Here is a 26996-nt window from a genome sequence, read left to right as displayed (position 1 = left end):
CCATCGAACTTGCAGGGTGGAAAATTTAGGTCGATCTGAAGAGATTGCTTATCAGTTTGCATTGGCCTTAATGGAAATCTGATGGCAAAAAAATGCCATCAGATCGAATTTCAATAGATTTCAAACTGAAATCTGTTGGAATTCTATCCTGGTAAAAAATGTTCTAAAAACGCATCAGATAGACCATCAGATGCATTTCTTATCTATCTGCTGCCAATCTGACGAGTGTATGGGCACCTTTAAGGTACTTGTTGCATTCAAAGAGGTGATAACATTATCTTTTGTTTACATTCCGTTGTCAGGTACATTTAGTAAACATTAGCAAACTGCCAGTTGTACTGAGCAGAGAAGCAGATGGAGCTGTGAAGTGATCACTAAATTTTAATATATAAATAAAGTAGCTATAAATAAAATGCAATGGCAGCTTTCAGAGCAGATAAACTGTACTTTGAGAATGTGTATTTAGACAATATTACTTGTGCACAAAAGCAAATATGATAACTGTATGGGTAATAAAAAGTAATAAACACATTGTTATTGATTGTTATGTCAGAGTTTTATCCCACTTTAATAACAAGCATATTTTTACACTGCCCCCTCCAGGTTTGCTGGGCCGCTCCTGCAGGAGATGCTTGGGGATTCAGGAGAAGTCTTAGGCCTTGTTCACATCTAGCTAGCGCGGATGGCCGTGCGATTCGAACGCAAGGCATACGATCGCACGCCATCTGCGCTGCTGCCCGCTGTGCTGATGATCCCATCCATTGACAGTGGTAGGATCAGCTCTGCGCTTCCGGGCAAAATGCAGGCAGCAGTACGCAAGCGCTTCCTAGCACATTGTACTGCTGCGCAGCGCAGTAGATGTGAATGGTAGAAGGGCTGTCTATTCCCTTCTGCCGTTCCTGCATTTCAGCACATCATACGCACTTCCAAATGCGCACGGAAGTGCGTATGATGTGAACGAGGCCTTAGTAAATCTGGTACAATGTACACTGAGGCCCTCTGTAGGCGCCAGCATAGGTAAAGGTAATCAGGTCAGGTATAGAAGTTAAACGAGTAGAGAAAATCTCCCATTCACATCTAATTATCACATTCTCTAGTCGCAGCTGTAAATAGAGCCACAGCTTGCCTGGTACTATCAGGCTTAAAATATGGTGTGAATCTTCACAAGTTGACATCACAGATTTATAAATGTACTGATGCGCTCATCAATGAATACATTTCACCCGCCACACAATAAGCACACGCATGGGTCCTCACATGCATGGCTTATTAAAGGGAACCGGAGATGAGAGATGTTATGGAGGATACCATATCCTTTCTGAAATGTCAAGAGGGTATATTACTGTTATTTTTTTAATTTATGGACTTGTAATTAGTGATGGACGCAAAACTGAAAAAATGCACCTTTATTTCCAAATAAAATATTGGCGCCATACATTGCACTAGGAAATACTTTAAACCTTGCAATAACCGGGACAAATGGGTAAATAAAATGTGTGAGTTTATCCACAGTAGAACGTTTTATTTTAAAACTACAATGGGCGAAATGAGCCTTTCCTCTCCTCTGCCGGTGCCCTCGGTGCAGCGCTGGCTCCCCCATTCAAAGCCCCCACTATGGGGGACTTCAGAAGTCTTTAGGACCTCCCGAAGACAGGCGGCTCCATACTGCGCATGCACGATGATGCGATAGAGGGCGCTCACGTGTGCGCAGTATGGAGTGGCCTTGTCTTTGGGAGTCACCTTCGCCGGCGGAAGGAGCTGTATTTGACCAATTTAGTCAAATACTGCTCCCGGGGACAGTGCAGCACCGTGGGCACCGGGAGAGAAGAGGGAAAGCTCATTTGGACCTCTAGCCCTCCCTCTCCTTCGGTAAGTATCTGGGGTTTTTTTTTTTTTTAGCAGTGGGGTTACATTGTCTTTAAGTCTTTTACACACATACAACTTTGATTGGCCAATTTTACCACCTCCTTGTAGTAGGAGAGTGTGCATATACAATCTGTTCATAGTATTCAAAGCCTGTTAACCCTCCTACCACATGGAGGTGGTAAAAATTAAAGGTATGCACTTTAAGCCTGGTACACAACTTCAATTTTGTTTGGCCAATCACTGACCAATCTTACCACCTCCATGTAGCATGAGGGCCAACATCACACTGCGCCTGCACGCCCGTGGCAACGCACCTAGTCGCTCCCGTGCGCGTCATTGGAAGCTTACTGTGCAGGCGCAGTACAAGAAAACTTCATTAAGTTTCCAATGATGCAAGTGGGAGCAAGCATTATTCATCTTGTTAGACGAAAAATTGCCTGTTGCCAGTGGCGGGGAACGGGTGATCGGAGGAGGATGGTGTGGGACATGACAGCTACAAGGGGCTGATAGAAGCCCCAGGTAAGTGTCAGATTTTATTTCCAAACCCTTCCAGAGAACCCCTTTAAAGGGAACCTGAACTGAAAATAAAAAGTAAAAATAAACAAACACGTCATACTTACCTCCTGTGTAGTCTACTCCTCAATCTCTTTCTCCTCTCCTGCGTCCTGACTGTCCACTGTGATCAATGCAATTCTCTGTCCTCCATTTTGAAAATGGCCATTACCCCCCTAACAGCTTCCTGGTCAGCACACTGTTAAACTGTAATATTGCCCACTTGAGCCATAGGGAAACATGGACATTACCTTGCACATTCAGTTGTAACTGACAGCAGCTGATATATAACTGACAGCAACTGGTATATTTCAGTTCTGACAAAATATTGTCAGAACTGGAAGGGATCACTGTAAGAAGAAAATGGTGAGCTTCTGAGAGGAACTGACAGCGAGGCAAGTATGTAATATTCATTTGCAGCTACGCCATGTATTTATTTTAAATAATTTTACTCGCTTCAGGTTCCCTTTAAGGTAGCCATATATTTAGCAATTTGGCTATACAATCGACTATTCAATTCAATAATTTTATAGAATCAAGAGAGAATCAAGTGAGTTCCAGAATTCCCAATCGATGTAAAGTAGCTGATTCCATGTTGAATGAACCAGCTTAGCCGATTGAGCAGGATGCAAGATATCTGTCGATCGCACAGGAATCTGCTACTGTTCACGTCATTCGATTGACTCTGAATCAATTTTTGCATTCAGAGCATGGAGACACTACATTGGTCAGATCGAATGTGATCATATAGGATATCGTTTGTGTGGGTCACTCGTCGATTGGCTTTCGGTCAATCATACTGAAGTCGATTCCTTAATAAAGTCAATCGCTTTGTCGATGGAATCAGAATCACTAGCTGTATGGCTACCTTTATACTACATGGTAGTGGTAAAATTGGTCAGAAATTGGCCAATTATAATTGAAAGTGTATACCAAGCTTAAAAGTACACACTTTTAATTATAATTGTCCTATTACTGGCCAGCTTTACCACTTTCATGTAGTTTGAGAATCAACAGACTTTAAATACTATGAACAGATTGTGCAAGTAACCGCTCACGCTACATGGAGGTGGCAATATTGGTCAGTGATTGGCCAATCAAAATTGAAGGTGTGTTCCAGGCTTTTAAGGGTGCTTACACACATTCAATTTTGATTGGCCAATCACACCTGTGGGGAACCTTCACAGAAATAAAGAAATGCAGTTCACTTCTGACACCATTACTATGATGCTGTTATTTAGTGGACATTATGTCAATTGGCCAAAGATATTTTGTGAAGGTGGTCACACACAATACAATAAAATGATCCAATTTTATGGCAATTCGATAAAAACGATCAGTTTTCCCAAGGAATCAAAAGCTTTTTTTTTTTTTTTATTCAAGCAAGAAATCTGATCAGATTTCTCGTTTTTATTCGATAAAGGTTGATCGAGAGTGGTGGATTTTTCTGATCAATTTTTATGAAAATTTAATGATGTGTGGTAGATTGTCAATTTATTAATATATACCCGAGCAATTTTCTCACAGTTTTCAATCATTTTTTACATAATTGGGGAAAAATTGAACATGTGTGTGGTACATTGGTCAGATTTTTGAAATGTTATAATCAGTCAGAAAAATTGATTTCAATTCTTGAATTGGAAAGCTATTTAAAGAGAATCTGTACTGTCTGTCCGATTTGTTCAATAAGAAACATACCAATCAAGCCACTGTGATCTCCTGAATCCCTCCTTGCCGTTTCCGCCGCTCCCCACCATGATCCTGGCTTTTAATCGCCAGTTTTAGGCAGAGTTTACAGAAAAAAAACATGGCCGCTAACCAGGAAGTGATGTATGTGTATATGTATATATATATATATATATATATATATATATATATATATATATATATATATATATATATATATCTATCTCATGTTACAGTATAATACAAGTTTTTATTACATTGTGAATTATCTGCAGTACTGTCAGGGATTCTCACAGTTTCTCAGCATGACAAGCTGAAAAAGAGGGATAAACAAAGCGCACACACACAGAGCCTGCAAGGGCGTGGAGGGGGCATGCATAACTTCTCCCTATCTCAGCAGATGTAGTGCATTCCTCTCTGTGGTGACAAAGCTTGACAAAGGAAAGAAGATAAAATTTACTAGCCGACCTGCGGCGTAGTATACGCCACATAAGGGGGTACCAGGCAGGAAGGGGGTATTGGGCACAGCAACGGGGAGGGGGGTCTGACCCCCCCTCCCTCACCTGAATCCCCCATGTGCGCTCCCCCTCCAGCTTAAGCTCAGCAGGACCCCCCACCCACTTCCCTCACCTGAGTCCCCCATGTGCGCTCCCCCTCCAGCTTAAGCTCAGCAGGACCCCCCCCCCCCCCACTTTCCTCACCTGGGTCCCCATGTGCGCTCCCCCTCCAGCAGGACCCCCCACCACCACCTGGGTCCCCCATGTGCAGCCCTGGGGGCAGGGCGCTACTACTACTTCTTCCTGCTTGAAGGTTGAGGCACATACTCTATTATATATATAGATTACAGAGACAGTGCAACTAGAAAAGGCTGCAGTAAGCCAGAGCACATTAGAACAGGTATAGAAACTTATAGGATAGAAGAAATAAGGCTGAAAATGTTGTTACAGAGGCTCATATGCAATTCACTTTTTCTCCTGAGTTTTCTCCTAGGTGATATTTTAAAACTTGTCAATAAAATGCCTTTTAAGCCACCAGAAAGCAAGAAAATACTCAAAATAATTTTGATAGTACTTTTTCACCAACCTTTTGGTACTTTTTAAGTTGAAAAGTGCAGGATAGTTATTTTTAATCGAAGATTAAAAATTATCTCCTAGGAAAAAACTCAGGTGAAAATGTGAATTGCATATTGCCCAGAGTCTCTTTAAAAAAAGTGTATGGTGTGTGGCCACCTTTAGAACGTGAGGCAAATTTTTATCTTTATATAGAGTGTGGAAGGGTTAGTGTCTCTGTCATGGGCAGTCAGTTTCCTGTATACTAGGTGTAGTGTATGCCTCAATGGATTCTGGGAAACAGGACATTGGCCAGTCACATTAAAATAATGAGGGCACCTATACCTGGCTATCTCTCTACTGGGGGCACCTATACCTGGCTACCTGTACTGGGGGAACCTATACCTGGATACCTATCCTGGGGGCACCTATACCTGGCTACCCTTACTGGGGGCACCTATACCTGGCTACCTATACTGGGGGCACCTATACCTGGCTAGCTATACTGGGGGCACCTATACCTGGCTACCTATACTGGGGGCACCTATACCTGGCTACCTATACTGGGGGCACCTATACCTGGCTACCCTTACTGGGGGCACCTATACCTGGCTACCTATACTAGGGGATCCTATACTTGGCTACCTATACTGGGGGCACCTATACCTGGCTACCTATACTGGGGGATCCTATACTTGGCTACCTATACTGGGGGCACCAATACCTGGCTGAGGGGCCCAGTGATTTCTAGTTATGCCCCTGCCAGTTCGGTCAGATTAACTGTTTAAAAAAAAACAGGTTCCAAGAACTCCAGCCATGGAAAGCAGTTCCCAGCAAGGCCTGACAGGGCGTATAAGTGGCAGTCCGCTAGCTGTGACTGACAATGGGTGTCACTCTGCATTAGCGCAGAGGTTAACACAGCAAATTCAGTTACACTGCAATGTATGCCGGGGACCTTGCCAAGGTTGTTGATGTGAAAGGCAGGGATCAAGCATGAAAATCAATAGTCTGAATCAAATGTTAAGCAGTGGGGGCTCACAGGTTTAATTAAAACCCGACGCCAACTACATTGTTCCATCTCCTATTTCCATTGATGTTTTATTTTTGATGGATTACGGACAACGCGTGCTGTATGAGGAGCAAATGAACATGCTGGATTATGAATTGTATTATACATGATGCCAATTATTTCTACTTATCGATATGATTCAAGGAGATCAGCAGCTAAAACGGATACAATTCTGGAATGCATAAAATGGAAAATAGAATTATGTGATATTAGTATGCTCCTCCCACTGTATAAATCACTTGTGAGCAGGGGCATAACTAGGCTTCATATAACCCCCCTGCAAAAATGATAGCATTAGGCCCCCTTGGTCCCTGAACCCCATGAGGGTCATGTGATCAGGAGTCGGCGAATGGCAGCAGGGAGTGTTCTGCTGTGAAGCGGCACCTGGAGCAGGAAAAAATTACAGACGCTCCCAATACTCGCTACTCTGCATGGCGGGAGGAAGTGGCAGTGATGTTTTTTTTTTTAGCAAACGGGGAAGTTTTTTGTTAATTGGTAGGGAGGAGGAGGAACGCCAAAGCCTCCGGGCTCCCCTGCAACGGCAAGGGTCACAGGGGTGATTGTTACGCTTGTGAGGAGGCCACATCTAGAGTATGGCATACAGTTTTGGGTACCACACTACAGAAAGCACATTGACGTTCTAGAACAGGTAGGTGACCTTTTTAAACGGTATAAAAATATCAGATGGCATCACTAAAACTTAGCAGATGAGGTTTTTGTCCCTAGGTCAGGGGTTCCCAAACCAGGTGCCGCGGTGCCCTGGTGAGCCACAAGCACTTCTCAGGGACTTCTGTCCCTGTCCCCGTGCATTGCCTTTAGGTAAGGCAGACGCAATTGTAAAGTAGAGAAAAAGCATGTGCACCTCATCCGTAAAGTTCAGCATACATGTCGTGTGTACAGATCGCCAACTTCAAACCGCCAAGCATGTAGGCATCTGGTGCAGCCGTGGGAGTGGAGTTGGGTGGCGGGCACTGCAGGAGGGCAAGCGACAATTGTTTCATGCCCCAATGGATGCTCCAAGGCTGTATAAGGTGTATAAGGGTGTAATATGGGCTCCAAGGCTTTGAGGGTCACTAGGGGGAGGCAAGAAAAAGGGTGCGAACATGGGGGGGGGGATGGGTATCAAAGTTATGCTGGGGGGCCCCATGATTTGTAGTTAGGCCCCTGGCAAGAACATTAGGTTTTATTTTGTTCCATTGTGTAGAATCGAGTTCGAGTGCCCGTGAAGGAGCTTACCTAGACTGGACCTGGTGTTGGAGCGTTCGATGATTGCCCTCCTGCTGGGATTATTCAGCACCGATCTCTTGGCTAGAGAAATGTCTGCCGTCACCCTAGTGATGGATATCCTGAAAGCGAGGATACAACAATTTCCTGTTACACATGTACAAACGGAAAACGGGTTAATTTACATGAATTTTTCACCTCAGCTGTAAAGGTCCCTACCCACGGCTGGACTGCGTCATTCATTTTCGCCGACAATCGTTAGTTTCGAGCGATATCGTGTAAGCATTGTTTAACAAAAAATCATTAAACAACGGTTAAAGGCGGTTATTGCACAGCGATGATTGTCAGTTTTGAAAGTTTTGAAAGACCATCATAACGGATTGCATCGGGAATGATCGTTCAATATTCCACTAAAGTGAATGGTCTATAGTGGAAAAATTGTTTGGTTTGAACGATCATTAGCACGACCGTTCGCATCCCGTCAGTCTCGTCCCACCAATTGAAGTGTTGGAAGATAGATCATGGAAGGATCGTTTGTCGAAAGGAGTTCCCCAATCTAATTTTCCTGTGGATACGTGGAAAGATAATATAATCAGATAAAGTAAGATCATTTATTAAGCAATCAGATAAAACAGAGATAATAATAATAGCTAGAATAGGGAGAGATAAATTATGAGTTAAAGAGAGCCAGAGGTGGGCTCATAAAATACAAAAAATTGGCTACCTGATCCGGGGGGGCTGAGCGGATCAGGTAGCCGCAAGAAACGCCACTCCTGTGGGCCGCAATGGCCCACTTTCACTTTTGTGACCTCTGGGTCACGACTCTGCAAGGAGAGAATGTGTGTCTCATCCCATGTGCAGGGAGGCGGAGGAGCAGCAGGGGGCGCGGCCAGGGAGAGAGAGCTGCCCAATGGCCCCCGCCAGGCGTTTTGAACAGGGAACCCCTCTGCCCTGTGTTTGCCTCCGAGATGGCAACAAATAATGTCGCCAATCTCGGGGGTCTATAGCGCGCCGGGGGTGGGGACATAGAGGTTTGGGGGGGGGGGGAGTGTGGTGCAGAGAGCAGGGGTGTGGGGGCACAGAGGCATGTCATGAGGCAGAGAACATGCCTCTGTGCCCATCTGACCCCCCCTCCTCCCCCCCAAAGAACCCGTTCCCTTTAACACACATAAGGAGAGATAAGACACCAAACATTAATGTCACACATTTCTCCCGATGGACTCACTTCAGGGCTGCAATCACTTAGGCTCCACGGGTGACCAAGATCATTAGGAAGCCTTGCCCAAAGACTCCTTACTGTTTCATAATTGTACATCAAAGGCAACAGCCTTAACCAGTACACTATCCAGCTGATAATCCTTGAGTTACGTTTTTTTGAATCACCCCCAAAGTTACTTACATCTCAGTTTTTTACGAAGAAAACAGAAATATTGCAGTGCTTCGGAAGTGCTTCCAAAGAAGGGCGGCTCTGTGCTGTGCCTGCGCTGGCGCACTCTCTCGCGTATTCACGCAGGCGCAGTATGGAGCTGCCCGTATTTGGGAGGACTCAGGCTCCCAATCACTTCCGAAACCTCCCGCGGCGGCAGAATGGAAAGAGGTGACAGGGCTGGAATGAGGCAACCATGAGAGGAGCAGGAAGACTCCATAGGCCCCAAGGCCTTCCCTCTCTATAGGTACCCTTTGTTTTTTTTTAATTTCACTTGACATTAGCTAGCCACCATGCCCTGCCATTTCTGGTAATAAGAATTATGGGACGCCTGAGACTAATAGGAGTGACTTTTCATTGAAAAGGAGTAGGACATGACTATCTTACCTTCCCCATAGTTCCAATGACCAGAAGTAGCAGCATGGGCAACCATGGAAGAGGCATTGGACATTAGGGCACTTGCTTCACCAGGGGGAGCATAGAGCTGTGGAGCACTAAGGAGGCAAAGCCCATTGGGAGACTAACTGGATGGGAGCATCACACCTGATAAACTTATTTTTTTTAAGTCTGGAAATCCGGTTTAAAGGACGATTGAAGTGAGAGAGATATGGAGGCTGCCATATTTATTTCCTTTTAAACTAGGCAGCCCTGCTGGTCTATTTCTCTGCAGTAGTATCTGAATAACACCAGAAACAAGCATGCAGCTAGTCTTGTCAGATCTGACAATAATGTCAGAAACATCTGATCTGCTGCATGCTTGTTCAGGGTCTATGGCTAAAAGGTATTAGAGGTAGAGTATAAGCAGGACAGTCGGGCAACTGGTATTGCTTAAAAGGAAATGAATATGGCAGCCTCTATATCACTCTCGCTTCAGTTGTCCTTTAAACAAAAATGAACCTTTTCAGCCTTATCTAGACAAGACAAGACAAATAACATTTATATTGCGCTTTTCTCCTTGCGGACTCAAAGCGCCAGAGCAGAGCAGCAGCCACTAGGGCGCTCTCTATTGGCAGTAGCAGTGTAAGGGAGACTTGCCAAAGGTCTCCTACTGAATTAGTGCTGGCTTACTGAACAGGCAGAGCCGAGATTCGAACCCTGGTCTCCTGTGTCAGAGGCAGAGCCCTTAACCATTACACCATCAGCCAACTGCTCTAATGGACATTATACCTTGCAGGCCTTTTGTTCCTTATTTAAAACAGATCTAAACTCAGAACTTCCTCTCTGATCTAATAGGTAAGCAACAGCATAATCACCTTTTAAGAAAAACACCATTTATTTGTAACAGCTGATACAAATCCTTCAATACATCAGCAGTGTGTCTACTTCCTGCTTTCATGAAACCAGACATAGGGTTAACATCCTGTGTTCACAAACAAGCTGTTCCGCCGAGACAGCCAGCTGACACAGCTGAGAGATCAAATTACAACTTGTGATTAGTCACAGATGAGAGGAAATTAGGCTAAATTCTCTAAATACCTACAGGGTGTCTTTCTCTATGTTTTCCTTCTGCCCTGTGCAAGAGTTCAGGTTTAGTAATAACAGTGAAATCCGCATGCAAGATACGGCTTGCCCTCACCTCCCATCAAACCTGTGCTTCAAGAAGTCAAACAGAGCTTTCTGCATCATGTCCGTCACCTTCCCAGAGGAGGAGAGCAGGTGGGAAACAAGGTAGAAAGGAAGAGATAAAGAAACAGGTTGAGAGAAAAGGACAGAGCAAAAGAAGAAACTAAGCAGTCTGGGGTTTCATCTACTAAATATGCAAGTTCAATACAGCAGCAAACATTGAGGAGGAAAAGAAGTGATCAGGAAAAGCTGGAGTATCAGATAACGTTTCTTCTAATAGGCAGCAAAACTTTGCAACTCTAACCTGGGTCATATCAGAATACAGTGACATTTGTGGGAAGGTTGGTGAATTTCAGTGTGTGCTATCGCAGTCACATGAGGCCTCAAACAATTTTATACAGTATACATCTGCTACAACTTGGATCTATTAAAAAGAAAATATCTTTTAAGTAAGTGCACATGTCTGCAGCCACGCAAACACTAAACCAGTAACCTTTCAGCAACTATGTTCAACCATTCACCCACTATGTTCTCAGATGACCCAGATGAGAGGTGCAAACTTTTGCCTCCAATAAAAAATTCTATTTTAATTTGCAGCAGGCTGTACATTTTCAAATCTGACTATAAGCCCAAGTTGCATTACTTTTCTAGTCTGGAACCTGTACTTTGTGTTGCACCAGTGCAGACAGTCCGGCCATCTTCCTCTTCCTGCAGAAGGAAGTAGCTGCACAGTGCGTGACCGATTGTTGCTTATTTTCCACAACTGCACAAGCTGAGTGGCTGGCAGCTGCTTTGATAGAACTAGTGCACTCTGAGCGATTTCCAGATCGTCAGCGCTTTGAAAATTCCCAATCTCAGCAGAGTTGAGTTACAATCTGTGTGGAGTAGCTGAGCATTTGAGCTAATTTATACAAAGTAAACAATTTGAGGGGAAGTTTTAGAATAGTCCAGAAGCTCCCGGTGTCCTCCTTAACCCTACTGCTGCTGGCCAGGACCCTTTTTGTGGACACACTACCAACCATATACGCAAGTACAATCGCACCCAGGGGTGCAACTAGGGGGGAGCAGCACGTGTGACTGCAGAGGGGCCCAGAGGTGTGAGAGGGCCCCAACTAACTAACCTACCCTTTCTCTGATACGTCAGGTCAGGTGTTTTTGTGGCTACACTTGTTATGGGTGTGAAGATCCTGATGGCCACACTTGTTTCATGACCCTTGTGAGATGGGCCCCCAGGCTGTGAAGGGCACCAAGGGAAGGCAAGGGAAGGGGTGTGACCATTGGTGGCCCAGTGAAAGTTTTTTTTTTGGAGGGGGGGGCATGAATTGTAGTTAGGCCCCTGGTCGCGCCCGCACAATAACACAAAGCCACTCGTTCACATACACAGAAAGGAGCGTGGCCACGAGAACATACCCAACAAGCTTTTGTCACATATGTTCAGAGGGACCCTGCTCCGGAACGATGGGATCCTGGATGGATCAGGAAGCCTATCGGGTATCCAGAGGCTCCCCTCTACTGGGGAAAGTATCAAACGTTTTTGAGGGTTGAAGTCACTGGTTCACTTTAATAAATCCAGTTCCACGTGTTTTAGGTGACTTATGTTCTTAAAGGGGAACTTCAGCCTAAACAAACATACGGTCATTAAGTTACATTAGTTATGTTAATTAGAATAAATAGGTAATAATATATAATATTTTACCCACCCTGTTTTAAAAGAACAGGCAAATGTTTGTGATTCATGGGGGCAGCCATCTTTTTGGTTGAAAGGAGGTGACAGGGAGCATGAGACACAGTTCCAACTGTCCTGTGTCCTGATAACCCCTCCCAGCTGCACACGCTAGGCTTCAAATGTCAAATTCAAAATGTACAAAAAAAAATTGCACCAAAACAGCAGAACGAGAACAACAACATCGGAAATCCCATCATGCTTTGCACAGCATAAGGGGAAAACTGCCCGGGCAGTTTTCTTCTGTGCAGCTAAAAATGAGGCTTGTATAAGAGAAACAAAGTTCTGATTCTGTGAGACTGTTAAAGAAACACCAGGCCTTTTCAGTGCTGCCGAGTCGATTTTTAGTCTGGAGGTTCACTTTAAAGTGGATCCGAGATGAAAAACTAACTATAACAAGTAACTTGTCTATATATCTTATCTGAGGTTTAGATAGTTTACACAGTAAATCTAGCTGCAAACAGCTTCAACAGTTTATGATTATTTATTCCTGTGATACAATGAGGGCAGCCATGTTCTGTTTGTCACATTACACACAGGCAAGCTGATCTGTATCTCCCACTCCCCTCTCCTCCTCCCTTTTCCCCTCTGCCTTTGAAATCTCTGGCTAGTAACACCTCCCCCTCCTCCTGCCCAGACTGAGCTCCCATAAGCCCTTGCTACAGTGCCAAGGCACTGTGAAAAAGCTGTGGGCAAGGCTTGTTTAGTTTATATGGAATTAGAGTATTAAAACAAAACAAAAAAAGTATTTGGCTTGAGGAATGCCCTATAAACTATATGAAAGGAACACAAATATGCAATGAGTAAAAGTTTATCCTGAATGAGAGCCCCTGAATGAGTCACGGAGCGTGACGAAACACGTAGGGCGTAGTCGGAGGAGCGCATTGACGTAATCCAGGAAGCAGGACGAGCAGTAGGAGCGAGTGGCTCTATATCATCCGCGGTGGAGTCGGAACTTGTGTCCATGAAACTGTAAGCCTGCAGGATGCTTTAAGTCCAATAAACGGATTTGTCTTTATCATCTGCTGTAATCTCCTTGGCTGGCAAGGCAGTGTGATGTGATATGCAATAGAGCAAGACGCTCTTTCGGGTTTGAAGTATGCGCAGTGATTGAATTCAAGTAATACTGATCGAGGTGAAGTGAACCCTCTGTAATTGCGATCCCCTGACTTTGTGAGTGTGGTATTTCCAGTGGAGCGCAGTACTCTTTTAAAAAGATTTGGTAAAAGTTTATCTCGGATCCACTTTAAAGCCTCCTACACATGCCTGTTTTAAAGGGGAACTGAAGAGAGAGGTATATGGAGGCTGTCATGTTTATTTCCTTTTAATCAATACCAGTTACCTGGCGGCCCTGCTGGTCTATTTCTCTGCAGTAGTATCTGATTAAAACCAGAAACAAGCATGCAGCTAGTCTTGTCAGATCAGACTTATAAGTCTGAACCACTGAAACACCTGATCTGCTGCATGCTTGTTCAGGGGCTATGGCTAATAGTATTAGAGGCAGAGGATCAGCAGGGCTGCCAGGCAACTGGTATTGTCTAAAAGAAAATAAACAGGACAGCCTCCATATACCTCTCTCTTCAGTTCCCCTTTAAGTCGTATGAGGTGGCCGAAAACGACCACCTCTGCCAATAATTAGGCATGTGTGTGGCTGCCGGCTGATCCGCCAGGCGGATCTACTCACCCTCAGCGACACCGATCCCATTGTTCGCGCTGCTCCCCAGCAAGCTGTGTGACATCACGCCGCTTGTCCTCCCTCTGTTGTCTCCCTGCCCCCCCCTCCCCCCACGCATAGCAACACAGCGCATCATCAGCTACACAGCTGATATTTGTGTGCAGCCCGGCCCAGTGATGTTGCCCAAGGAGATCAGGTCTTGATCCCCGACCGACAACATCCGTCAAAGGCGTTTAGGCACCTTTAGAGTTCTCCAAACTTAGTAAATGAAAAATGTCCATACACTTATACTGTAAACTGTGACCTGATGTGGCCAAACAAATCTGTTCCCAGAGGAATAAATTCCTATCACACACAGCACACCGATATTCAGCAGATTTCAGCAGGATCCAGTGCAATGAACGTTAAACGAACTCCGCCACTGCACTGCCCCCGATCGATGCAAATCTTCTAACCTTGCCGACCAATTGTTTTGAAATGCGATCGATTATATATGTTGGGGCAATAGCTTTGAATTAAAGCAATTGATTCTGTCAGGAATCGAATGGGGAAATCGATAAGTGTGTGGCCACTCTACCTCATATGATTCTGGCTGCAGACAGCTGATCCAGCAGTAGTTCAGTAGTAGTAGCTGTACTGTATATACTCCGCTGACAGAAAACCATCAGCAATCAGCAATTATCACTAAGTGCTCTAGGAGGAATCCATTATCACCCACCAATCTCTCCTCACAGCTTGTATCAGTGTTGGAAGAAACTGTGCAGAATGTGTTCACTTTAACAACAGAGAATGTAGATAAAGCTATCTTCTAAAGATTCTAAAGGTGCCCACACATTACTCCACTTGGCGGTCGATCGACAATCCGATTTGATAATTATAGTCAAATCGGATAAAAATCGGTGCCGCCAAGCACATGTCCGATCGATGATCTGGCCAATTTCAGGCTGAAAGACTTCTGAAGCCTCCCGTGGCGGGAGATTTGAACAGGGGTGACATCACTGGAACGAGGGGACCAGGAGAGGAACGGGAAGGCTCTATAGGGCCCAGAGCCTTCCCTCTCCTTGGGTAAGTATCTGTTTTTTTATTTTAAAAAGGCTTCAGGTTTACTTTAAAGAGAAAACCTGTACTGAGTAAAAATATTTAAAATAAACACATGAGGTAACTTCAAATGAACATTACATAGTTACCTTGCCTTCAGTTCCTCTCAGAAGCTCACCATTTTCTTCATACAGTGATCCTTTCCAGTTCTGACAACATTTTGTCAGAACTGAAATATATCAGTTGCTGTCAGTTATATATCAGTTGCAATCAGTTACAGCTGAGAGGAGAACTGATGTGCCCGGTAATGTCCATGTTTCCCTATGGCTCAAGTGGGCGATGTTACAGTTTAACAGTGTGCAGACCAGAGAGCTGTTATGGGTAATGGCCATTTTCAAAATGGAGGACGGAAAATTCCCTTGATCACAGTGAACAAACAGGACGCGGGACAGGAGAAAGACACTGAGGAGTAGGCTACATGGAAGGTAAGTATGACTTGTGTATGCTTATTTCGACTTTTAATTTTCAGTTCAGGTTTTCTTTAAGGACCAGAGCGGTCCTTTCCCTTTTGTGCCCTGTGATTGGCTCACAATAATCACGGGGTCAGGAGCCAATGATATAGGCCCCTGACTGAGATGCGGAAGCTCTACTCTCACTGGGACAGCAGAGCGAGCGGGTGCAGCGACGGAACGGCAGAGCGATCGGTGAGTGCGGGGCGGTGGATAGTTGGAATCTATATCCTGTCAGAGCCGCGCAGCCACCGGCAGGAAGTAGATTCCAACTACCTCAGGACAGAAACAGCCTATTCATTATATAATTTTGTACGAAGAAGTCCATATTTCAATCCACTTATATGATCAAATTGTATTTGCATAGAGCTAATTAGTGCTATAGATCAATTATGAATGATCATCATATCATCCTTATGCCTGGTACACACCACGCAATATCCTGTCAGATAGACAGGTCTAAATTATTATTTCCGACAGGTCTGATCTGATTTCTGATTGTTTTTATGATCGATATTGTATAGAAGTTATCCGAAAATCGATCAAAACACGATCGGAAATTAGGTCAGACCTGTCGTAAAATAATCTACCGTATATACTCGCAAGCAAGCCGAATTTTTTACCTCCCAAAAGTGGCCCAAAAGTTGGGAGGTCGGCTTGCTTGCGAGTCATGTGTCTCTCCCCCCCCCCGCACCCCCCGCCCCGTGGCCGCCGCTGCCATTACCTCAGCCGGCGCCGCTTCCTCTATCCCCGTCCTGCTCGTACGGTAACTAATTCACAGGAGCGCGCCCCACGGCGGCTGCTGTGATGAGGGAGGAAACCATAGAGAGCAGTTCCCATAGTAATGGCGATACATATCGCCGCTACAGGAAGCCGCTCTCTCTAGGCTTCCTCCCTCATCACAGCGGCCGCCGTGGGGTGCGCTCCTGTGAATTAGTTACCGTACGAGCAGGACTGGGATAGAGGAAGCGGCGCCGACTGAGGTAATAGCAGCGGCGGGGGAGCGGGGAGGGGCACTGCCTACCCACCCACCTACCCATACTGGGACTATACTAGCCATACTGGGCACTATGTTAGCTATACTGGGGCACTATACTAGCTATACAGTGGGCACTATACTAGCTATACTGGGACGCTACCTACCCATACTGGGCACTATACTAGCCATACTGGGCACTATACTAGCTATCCTGGGGCGCTACCTACCCATACATTGGCACTATACTAGCCATACTGGGCACTATACTAGCTATACTGGGTCGCTACCTACCCATACTGGGCACTATACTAGCTATACTGGGACACTATACTAGCTATACTGGGCACTTTACTAGCTATACTGGGGGACTACCTACCCATACTGGGCACTTTACTAGCTATACTGGGCACTATACTAGCTATACTGGGACACACTGGGGAGATCACGCGGCCAGCATTTCCTATCCCCGGCTTATATGGAGGTCAATCATTTTTTCCTGGTTTTTCAGGTAAAAGTTGGGGGGTCGGCTTATATGCGGGTTGGCTTGCTTGCGAGTATATACGGTAATTGTCCCATTTATCTGACTGGAAATTGCATGGTGTGTACCAGGTATTGTGTCTTTTGTTGATTAGCATGGTGACATTTTTTTGTCAATTGTTTTTTGAACCATTGGTGTACCGTTGTAATTAAAACCAATAAAAGCCTTCGTTCCAGGAAATAGATCTTTCATTTAAAATTGAACAGTTAATAGGCACCTTAATGCATATACAGTAGCACTTTTAATTGTTGCTAAAGCTGCATCAAAAATTCCACATACAGCTTGAAATATTGAGCAATTGATCCACCTCCAGCTGATCTGCACTGATACTAATGATAAAATGACAGCTGAATTGAAGTCAAAGGTCTGTGTCCACTAGCCCTAAAGGTAAATGTGTCTTTAGCTCAATGCAGTCGACAGGCAATCTGCCAGGCCAGATATTTTCAGCTGACAGCTTTAAAGTGAACCTCCAGACTAAAAATCTACTCAGCAGCACTGAAAAGGCTTGGTGTTTCTTTAACCATTTCACAGCATCACTTTGTTTTTCTTACCCAAGCCTCATTTTTAGCTGCACAGAAGAAAACTGCCTGGGCATTTTTCCCCTGATGCTGTGCAAAGCATGATGGGATTTCTGATGTTGTTGTTCTCGTTCTGCTGTTTTGGTGCAATTTTTTTTCTTTGCAATTTTGAATTTGAGATTTGAAACCTAGCGCGTGCAGCTGGGAGGGGTGATCAGGACACAGGACAATTAGAACTGTGTCTTATGCTCCCTGTCACCTCCTTTCAACCAAAAAGATGGCTGCCCCCATGATATCACAAACATTTGCCCGTTCTTTTAAAACAGGATGGGTAAGAGATGATATTGCCCATCTATTTTAATTAACATAACTAATGTAACTTAAAGACAGTATGTTTGTTTTTAGGCTGAAGTTCCCCTTTAACCTCAGTAGTTGTGGGGAGACTCCTGCCTACCCTCCCTGTCGGACAGTGCGTGGAGCTTGCCCAAGCCAAGCATGCATGAATACATTTTTCCACCAGCAAAATTCTACTGTCTGAGGGAGATGAAGCAGTTGATAAAGAGGCTCGCACCGGCAAGTGTACAAAGCTGCCAGGGCTATTACACTATATGGCCACTGGGCAGCAGCGTTTTTCAACCAAACTAACTATGTAACTACGTACACCTTATTTGTCATTTTTATGTAAATAGCAGCCTGCCAGCTCCGATCATTGCTGGCAGGCTGCTCGCTGTGCCCCGCTGTGTTGACTGCAGGAAACGTGTGCTCGAGTGAGCGCTCGTTCCCTGCAAATCTTGCTCCTCGCAAGATCCCGTCGAGGAACGAGGAAGCCACTCTGCGGCCAACATCCTGAGTTAGGCAGTAGCAGAGTGGTTAATATGCAATAGGTCATTGTACACCAATGTACACATTACTGTTAGGCTTGGTTTACACATAAATATGTACATTTCCGGTCCAGTCCAGTGCTGTCCGGTCAGTTTTGCATCAGTTTTCTATCATTTTAACCTGACTGGACTGGAATGTACACAATTTATGTGTGAACAAAGCCATAGAATCAAATTCAAAACTGATGCAAAACTGACAGCACTGGACCAGAAATTAACAGATTTATGTGTAACACAGCCATAGAAACACATACAAAACTGATGCCAACTGCCAAAAACTGACGGGACTGGACTTTTTTTTATGTGTGAACCCAGCCTTTGGCTAAGGTCACACTTGTCCATGCAGAAAACCATCAGTTTTCTGCTATGGGTTTTTTTTTTTTTTGCATCTTTCCTGTGTTGGTGGTTTTTAATCAATATTCATATTAAACAAGTAAAAATAAATAATTTTTACATTAGTTTTGACCTTATTTTGGCAAAACCGGATCAAAAACGCATGCATTTTTTTCACCATAGGAAAGCATTGCATGCAGTATACAGAAAAAATGAACTTGTTGAGAGTTTTAAAAACACATCTAAAAACGCATTGAAAAATGCATACCAACGCGTTTTTTTGTGTGGCCCATAGACCATTATTATGTGCATTTTTGCATGTGTTTTCTAAAACGAATGTGATTCAAATAAGTGTGACCCTGGCCCTAGTGTTGGTGTTTGAATTGATTTGACATAGCAGTTCAGAACAACCAGATACCGTGCCGTTCAGCACAAAACAACCTGCGTGTCACAATGCGTTTCACTTGCCTCCTACCACCCGGAAGGAGGAAGCATTGGCATCACATGATATGCAACGTGACACACAAATCAGTGAACTCCTCCTGACCTTGTCCTCTTGTTCAGTGCTGAACAGCGGCAAACGGAAACATTCGGGTGTTACGTATTCACTATGCCAAATTCAAACACAAACGCTAATTGCCATCACAGTCTGTTTTATTTCACACTAGTAAAAAGGCCCAGCCGCTACCCCCCGCAATGCGCGCACATATGCATCCCGCTTGCTCCTTCCCCACCACTATTTGAAGTATATGCAAACAGGGAGCCGCTTGCTTGGCAGTTGGAAAAAGCTGTTATTTCCCACAATGCAATGAGAACCTCTGTGAACCACACACAGCAAACTGTCAGATCCGGTGTATTGTCTGATTGTGCTGCCCGGAAGCTTCCTTCCACACTGTGTAGCACGCATGCTCAGTGTGAAGTTAATGATGCTGCTGGTGGTAAAATACTAAATATCTTCATTTCCACACCTCTTACACTCCCCAAAGCTACCACTATACCAAATTGCAGCCCTCGAGACTTGCTGGTTCAGGAGATAGATTACAGAAACCTATCTCGGGAACCAGCGGGTCTCGGGGGCTGCAATTTGGCATAGAGGTCGTTCTGGGGGTTGCCTCCCTACTCTGAAAATTTGGGGAGTGTAAGAGGTGTGGGAGCGGAGATATTTAGTATTTTACCACCAGCAGCATCATTCAATAGGAAATGTGGCCGCACAGTCTCCTACTGCGCATGCGGGGCAGCGCAAATCAACAGGCAGCGTAATCAGACACAACACCGGCCCTGTGTCCTAAATGCCCTGGCTGCGCACATGCTAAGTACAAAAAAGCCAGGGACACACAACCATTCAGTTGATGACGCAGGGACACTTGCATTTTATTGTATAGGACACATAACAATGAGCGACACATGCTGGGCACTGTCTCTACTGCTGCTTTTATTGCTCTGGTGAAATGGACATCACAGCAGGGTAATACATAACGTGATGCATGAAGGTTACATCTAGCGGTGTACAGGTGGGAAGAGGTGGGTGTCACAGGGAAATCAGACGGGCGCGTATAGACTTACATACCTCGTATCCTTTAAGCGACGGACCAACTAATACTACAGGTCTCATAGATGGCACAACATCGTAAGGCGGTATGTGTTCGGTCTGAAAACACAACAGAAGTCCGTTAGGGGGCTCGGCCAGCCGACATACAGAGACGGCTCTGTGAAATCTAATCTCAACTCACCACTTTTTGCTTCTGTTTGGCTGTAAAAAAACAAAAAAGTAATAAAGTCAGATTTTATTTCAATGTAAAGGTGACTGCGCACGATACAATAAAATGTTTAATATTCCCATTTTTTTCTGATAAAAACAATCGCTTGTAAAGAAAAATAAAGAAAAATGTTAGGTTTTCAATTTTTCTCAATCACGAACCGTGACCAAATTTCCCTTTTTTTCAATATTTTTCGATCAGCCATGGAGGAAAATTTTGATAATTTTTTCAGAAAATTGAATGGCTAAGGGCAATTTGAAATTTTCTCAATAATCTTTTTCATGATTGGGGAATAATTAAACACGTGTGATACATTGGCCAGGTTTTCCAAAGATCGATCATAGTTCTTGAATCAAAGAAACCTTAAACAAAACAAAACAAAAAAGTATCGTGTGGCCACCTTTGGGGCAACATGAAATGATCTTATAGGATGACGACATATAGTTGTGTTACCTATGTGGCAGCTAATGATCAAGACCCATGTTCTGGGAAAGAGGGCCCCCTACTGAAAAGACGTGAGGCGCTCATGTCTTATTCAGAGAAGCCCCCTGGTACATTTTTCACTGACCTGAGGATGCAGAACCAACCCTTGAAACGCGTTGCAAGTTCGCACAACCTCTTCCTCTCCTTTTTAGTGTTTTTAAAGTATTTTATAACCTTGGGGGCTCTCCTCCCACCAGTGCTGGGAGAAGGTCCTTCAGCACCCAAGGCTGAGACACCAAAGTGCGCCCCTCCATCCCTCCCCCCCGGCCGCCCGTCACACACTGATTGCTATTAGACTAAGAGGTGCCCCAGGGCCCCCAACCTCCCCAATACCTTAATCTCTAGTTATCTGACTTGCAGTCACTGTCATGTATCCTCTTTTCCTATTTTTTTCTGCTTCAAACACAATTGGGAATGAGGCTGGAGCCTCTCCAGCCTCTGCCTCGGCCCGGCCTCCCACTAGTTATCTATTTACATGTTAGTTGGAAGGCTGTCATTTTAGTTTTCCTCCCCATCTGAGAGTTTATCTTGTGCCAACTCCATGCGCTGAGGAGTATAGATTCCTGGAGAGAAACCACCAGAGGTGGCCAACACAACACAACCTGAGCAGAAGCAGGAATGTTCTGTAAGCTCTGAAAGTGGTTGCATTTCTCAGCAACCAGGGAAATGTGAGTATCACACCTAACACTTATCTTGAAAGGTGTTAATTGCAGTTTGCACAATTGGCTCCTGGTCTTTTTTCAACTTCCTAGGAGCTCCGGGACAACCCACCCAGCCCGTGATACAAGTGTGGTGCAGTGTTGGGTCCCCAAACCAGCTATGTGTGAGCAAGTACATCTTTATACAACAATAACAATAATATTTCTATAGCGCTTTTTGTCCCTGGGGACTCAAAGCGCTGTGACCCTGCATTATGCAGTCTCAATGTTATACCACTGGCCACATTCTGAAGATTTCATCGTAAGCACAGTCCAACCAGCTGAGAAGAATAACAGATCTTCTATTGGACAATATGTTTCACGTACACAGTGGGTTTTTTCGTGTGGTAAAGTGACTGCCGACCTGGTCAACTGAACAGTTCCTGGAAATACTGGGGCTGGGTGGGGGAATGTCACAAGTAAGAAGGACATGGATAGTATGAGGTAACTGTACTCTATGTAGTGCACAGTTTGGTTTACCATGGAGAAGGAAGTGGCACATTTACTCTACCATGTTTGCATGGAGTTAAAGGAAACCTGAAGTACGAAGAATATGGAGGCTGCCATGTTTGTTTCCTGTTAAATAATACCAGTTGCCTGGCAGCGCTGCCGATTTATTTGGCTGCAGTAGTGTCTGAATAACACCAGAAACAAGCATGCAGCTAATCTTGTCAGTTCTGACAATTCCAGAAACACCTGATCTCCTGCATGCTTATTCAGGATCTATGAATAAAAGTATAAGAGGCAGAGAATCAGCAGAAAAGCCAGGCAACTGGTATTGCTTAAAAGGAAATAAACATGGCAGCCTCCATTCACCTCTCGCTTCAGTTGTCTTAGAAAGTCTACTTGAATATTGATTTATTTCCACCAGAAAGGCCATATGGTCACAGGACAGGTCCCCTTTAACGTGCGATGTGCTGTGACGTAGCTTAAACCCTCAGCTTCTGCCTAAATGTGGTCATGTCAGAGGCAGAGTGGTGGGAATGGGCAGCATTCCTCCATTATCTGCCTTGCTGAGAAGTTGCAGCCTCTCAGCCTGGTCATGCAAGCAGTTGTTTTCCTGTTAGGACTGCTGTCTTTCTAATATTAGTGCACAGCTCAGTGTCTCATTATGCGTGCTGACAGGCTTCTGCAGATAACTGCTTTTCTCACATCACCAGCCTCAGCCTTTATTTACCAGAGTAGTCACCTTTCAGTCCTCATTACGTACAAAAACCATACAGGTTCCTATTCATTTCGAACAAACTCCTGCCGAGGCCCTTTCTGGCCAGCTTGCTATCCGTGTACATGCGTAGGCATTTGCGGTACGGACAGGCCTGGATTTACATCTCAAGCACAAAAATCAAGCACCTCATACCCTCAGCCAACATTAGTTCATGCCTTCATTACATCCCGACTGGACTATTGTAATTGCTCTCTACACCGGCCTTCCAAACAAGGACTTGTACCGCCTACAGTTGATACAGAGTACTGCTGCCAGACTGTTACCCAACCAACCCCGTCACCGCCACATAACACCAGTCCTGCACTCCTTTCACTGGCTACCTATAAAATGGAGGATTCTATTCAAGATCAGCCTACTGACATTTAAATCACTACATAATCTGGGCCCTGGATACATGAAAGAAATGTTACAGCTGCGTAGCAATCCCCATACTCCCAACTGTCCCTTTTTTTTTGAGGGGCAGTCCCTCTTTAGGACCCTGATACCCGTTTCTCCGTCTTCCTCATTTGTTCTTCTTTCAGGGCTGATGTACAGAGCCATGTAAATATATGCATTTTTCTACTGATAAATGTGTTTAATTGACTCTAAAATGTATTCCCATAATTTAAATTGATATATTTCTTGTTTTCAAATGTTTAAATGATTGAAAACTAATAATGATAGGAAGGATCAGTGAGATATGATTTATAAAACTGCGTCTTTTGTTTATGAATTATTTGTCGAACAAGTGACTAGGGGAGTGACGGAGGCGTGGCTAGCGATGTGCCAGGGTTGTGTCTTTAAGTTTCCCTCTTTCTTATCCCAAAAAGTTGGGAGGTATGACTATCCCTGCAATCTCAGATCCACAGGTTCTAATAATCTAGTCATACCCGGAGTCCACCTGGAAAGTTTTGGTAACAGAGCCTTCTGTCATGCCGCTCCTACATTATGGAATGCCTTACCTCAGCGGATCACGACAGCTCCAGCTCTAATACTAATTACTGAATCTGAGAGAGACTAAGCGCTTTGAGTCCTATGGGAGAAAAGCGCTATAGAAATGTTATTGTTAAGAGAGCAGTAAGAATTGTTAAACTAGTTTGCACTCACCCTCCCATTTGTTTTCTTGTTTTTTTGTGTAGGGTTCTAGGAAAAAAAATGTAAGTGGTTTCCTCAATTCTGTTCTTTTGCAGCTATACGGCGTTCCACAGAAGACACAGAGCTACTAAGGGGTTACACGGAGAACTATGGGGCGAGCTTCCACACAGACATTAGTAGAGATGACATTGAATGGAATTGATTGAATTTTACACACTTGGCTAGAGTTGTAGGCTAACAGCAACTCACGGCTCAGGACAGACAACGCGGGACTTGTGGCCAGCCTGGAAACACAACTACATGCATCTCCCAGCAATTCTCACCAGTGGAAGGAGGGGTTGCTCGAAACGTACCAGATACCATTTCCCCGAGACTTGATGAAGACGTCCCACTCGACTTGCTGTTGGAAAGAAAGCATTCCTTGGTTAGACCAGAGAGGCAGTATCCCTGCCACGCACAACACAGTTATCAGTTCAGTGAATGATACGCCCACATTACATTTCATGCATCGCTAGACTCTGCTGTTTGAACCACTGGCAGTTTATAGCTTATGGTGGACTCCACATTCCAGAAGATGAAAAATAAATCCTTACCAATTCATGTTTATACATTTCTAGTATATTAGCAAACTAGATTACATAGATATATTTGTGGTTACATAGTCATCGAGGGAAAAGAGAGGTACCCCATCCTTAAAAACCCTTTATTCTGGGTTGGGTATATACAGTGGAAATCAAGTGGAGGTGATGAGGCATACATGAAATAAAGGCGCCAGGAAAAAATGATGCAGGTGATCGCTACTGGTAGAATATCACTACAATTAGCGATATTCTACTGCTGGATTCCATAGTAAGATATCGGTAATGTTTACCGATATTTTACTATGGCTATATCTAACACTACTCTCACACAGAACCCTCCCTCTACCAATGTCTAACCCTAAGACTCCCCTGGTGGTGCCTAGCCTCAAGACCCCCCTCTGTTGGTGCCTAACCCTAATACCCCCTCTGTTAGTGCCTAACCCTAAGACCCCCCCCCCTTCCCGGTTAATGGTGCCTAACTCTAAACCCTCTACCCCGGTACCAAACCCTAACCCCTCTCCAAACCCTGAACCCCCCTAATGTAAAGTCACAATATTGCGCCCGCTATGCAATGCCGCAATTTGCATTTCCCCGAGCCGTTCGCGACCACGCTCACATAGCCTGGAGCAGTCTGAGCAGGCACAGAAGTACTGCACCTGTGCAGAACGCTCCAGACCACGTGAGCGCGATCGCAAGCAGCACAACCGCCGCTCGCACAGGCGCAGAATATGACGACCTAGCGAGGTCGACATCTGCAACAGAGGTGACCTTGGGCCACCGGCTGGGAGCGGAGCTGCCGTGAGGGATAGATAGGCTGCCAGGGCCTGGAGGAAGCCCCAGGTAGGTAAATCTGTTTTTTTTTTTTTTAAGCTCAGACCTTCCCTTTGAGAAGTCACATTGAGCTGTATTGGCTACTTTATCTACAGGAGATAGCAGAGAAGGAGTCGTACACCATTACTGAGGTGCTGGACCAGTGTAAGCAATCCAAAAAACCAGGTGGTCCGCCCACTGGTTTTGAGTAAAGCCTTGTTTATTCACCAATAGTGACAATATTCCATTCACAGACCAAAGACCATTTCGGGGCTCTGGGGGTCCCCTTTGTCAAGGCAACAGAACAGAATGGCAACGGTTGCAAAGTAGCCAATACAGCTCAACATGACTTCATAAGGTTTATTGCACAGAAAATAGGGTTAAGCAACTTATAGGCAACTTATACGGGTTAGACAATTTATAGACAACTTAGACAACGCGCTTTGCGGGCATTGCTTGCTTCCTCAGGTCATTCTGTTCTGTTACCTTGACAAAGGGGAGGGCAAATGGTTGTTTGTCTTTGTGAATGGACTATTGTCACTATAAACAAGGCTTTATTCAAAACAAGTGTGCGGACCGCCTGGATAATTTGTCTACAGGAGAGGTAAGGTAGCCGCTGCCTCTCCTCTCCAACCTGTTTTAGTTGTTTTATTATTCTGGCGCCTCCACCCACCATCTTACTGATTGGTTATATTTTCAGTTGAGCTCTTAAAACCACACAAATCAATTCAAGTACTCATCAGATCAATCAGATTTTTCGCCTCCGTAACACATCAAGCTTAATCCATACAGTACTGCACCATAAAAACTAAATCTATACTGCTAAAACAACTTTTTAATCTTGTCAGAAATAGTATCCAAACAGTGTAAAACACTCCGTTCCAAATGGACCCAGTACATGAAATTTGCCTAAATCCAACATCGCTGCGGCTTGTCTACTATCCACCCCACCTGACCAGCTTAAGCCCCTGACGAAGCGAAGATGTGAAACCGGTTGGGTGGGGAGGTCAGTAGACAAGCAGCAGCGAGGTGCTCCATTTGTTTTTTATGGTGTAACTGTACTACAGTTTGGTTGAACCCAAGGTGAAAAATCCAGTTGATCTGATGAGGACTTACATTGAATCCTGTAAATTGAAGAGCCTAACAGAAAAGCCCATTTCAACCATGTGAATTGGGTCTCTGGCGCTCGGGTAAGCCTATTTTAATTTGTTGTGGTGCTGGTGTTGGAGTGAGTGCTTAAGTTTGCAAGTAACTTCATCACACTGCTGACACCTGCTCTAGAGAGGGGAGTGATAGCTTCTAATGAAAACTATAACATTTCATCTCTGCCCTAAAATTTTAAACCCAGCATAAGAACTTCTAGGGAAAAAAATATTAGTATAATGCTGCTAAAAAGGGTTAATAACTGATGAAAGGGAAATAACATTGCAAGTTGAATAGTACTGCGTTTGCTATGCGATTTGCATGCGCTTACATTGACTTGCCACGGACTGCAGCAGACACTGCGATTGCCTTTTGATAAAAATCGCAACGGATCGCAACACATTCCTAAAGAAGGTGCATCAGAATTTCCATTTTTTTTCAACAGTGTCCTTGCAATTGGCAAAATGCACGGGCTTCGAAAAGTGAATCGGTGCGCATGCAGTGTGGAAGGGCTCTTAAAGATGGGATCTGGATTTTTATTTCAAAGACACGACGCTAGGAAAAGCATCACCCACAGAGACACAAACAGCAATAGA

At 44.6% G+C, this 26996-nt stretch overlaps 1 protein-coding gene across 3 annotated transcripts in view; it reads right to left on the bottom strand.

Moving 5' to 3' along the window:
* Nucleotides 1–26996, bottom strand: part of CACNB4 (calcium voltage-gated channel auxiliary subunit beta 4) — a 219177-nt gene that overhangs the window by 19019 nt on the left and 173162 nt on the right. For all 3 annotated transcript variants that reach the window (XM_068245790.1, XM_068245791.1, XM_068245792.1), the window contains 5 exons: nucleotides 24220–24266; nucleotides 20360–20379; nucleotides 20197–20277; nucleotides 10449–10507; nucleotides 7459–7568 (listed from right to left, as the gene is read on the bottom strand). In XM_068245790.1, the coding sequence (XP_068101891.1) occupies nucleotides 7459–7568; nucleotides 10449–10507; nucleotides 20197–20277; nucleotides 20360–20379; nucleotides 24220–24266 (317 nt within the window). The remainder of the gene's footprint in view (nucleotides 1–7458; nucleotides 7569–10448; nucleotides 10508–20196; nucleotides 20278–20359; nucleotides 20380–24219; nucleotides 24267–26996) is intronic.

Source organism: Hyperolius riggenbachi, chromosome 7 (genome assembly GCF_040937935.1).
Source record: "Hyperolius riggenbachi isolate aHypRig1 chromosome 7, aHypRig1.pri, whole genome shotgun sequence".
NCBI lineage: Eukaryota > Metazoa > Chordata > Amphibia > Anura > Hyperoliidae > Hyperolius > Hyperolius riggenbachi.
Note: the sequence above shows the minus strand (reverse complement) of the source record. Positions and strands in the feature narration are given on the sequence as shown.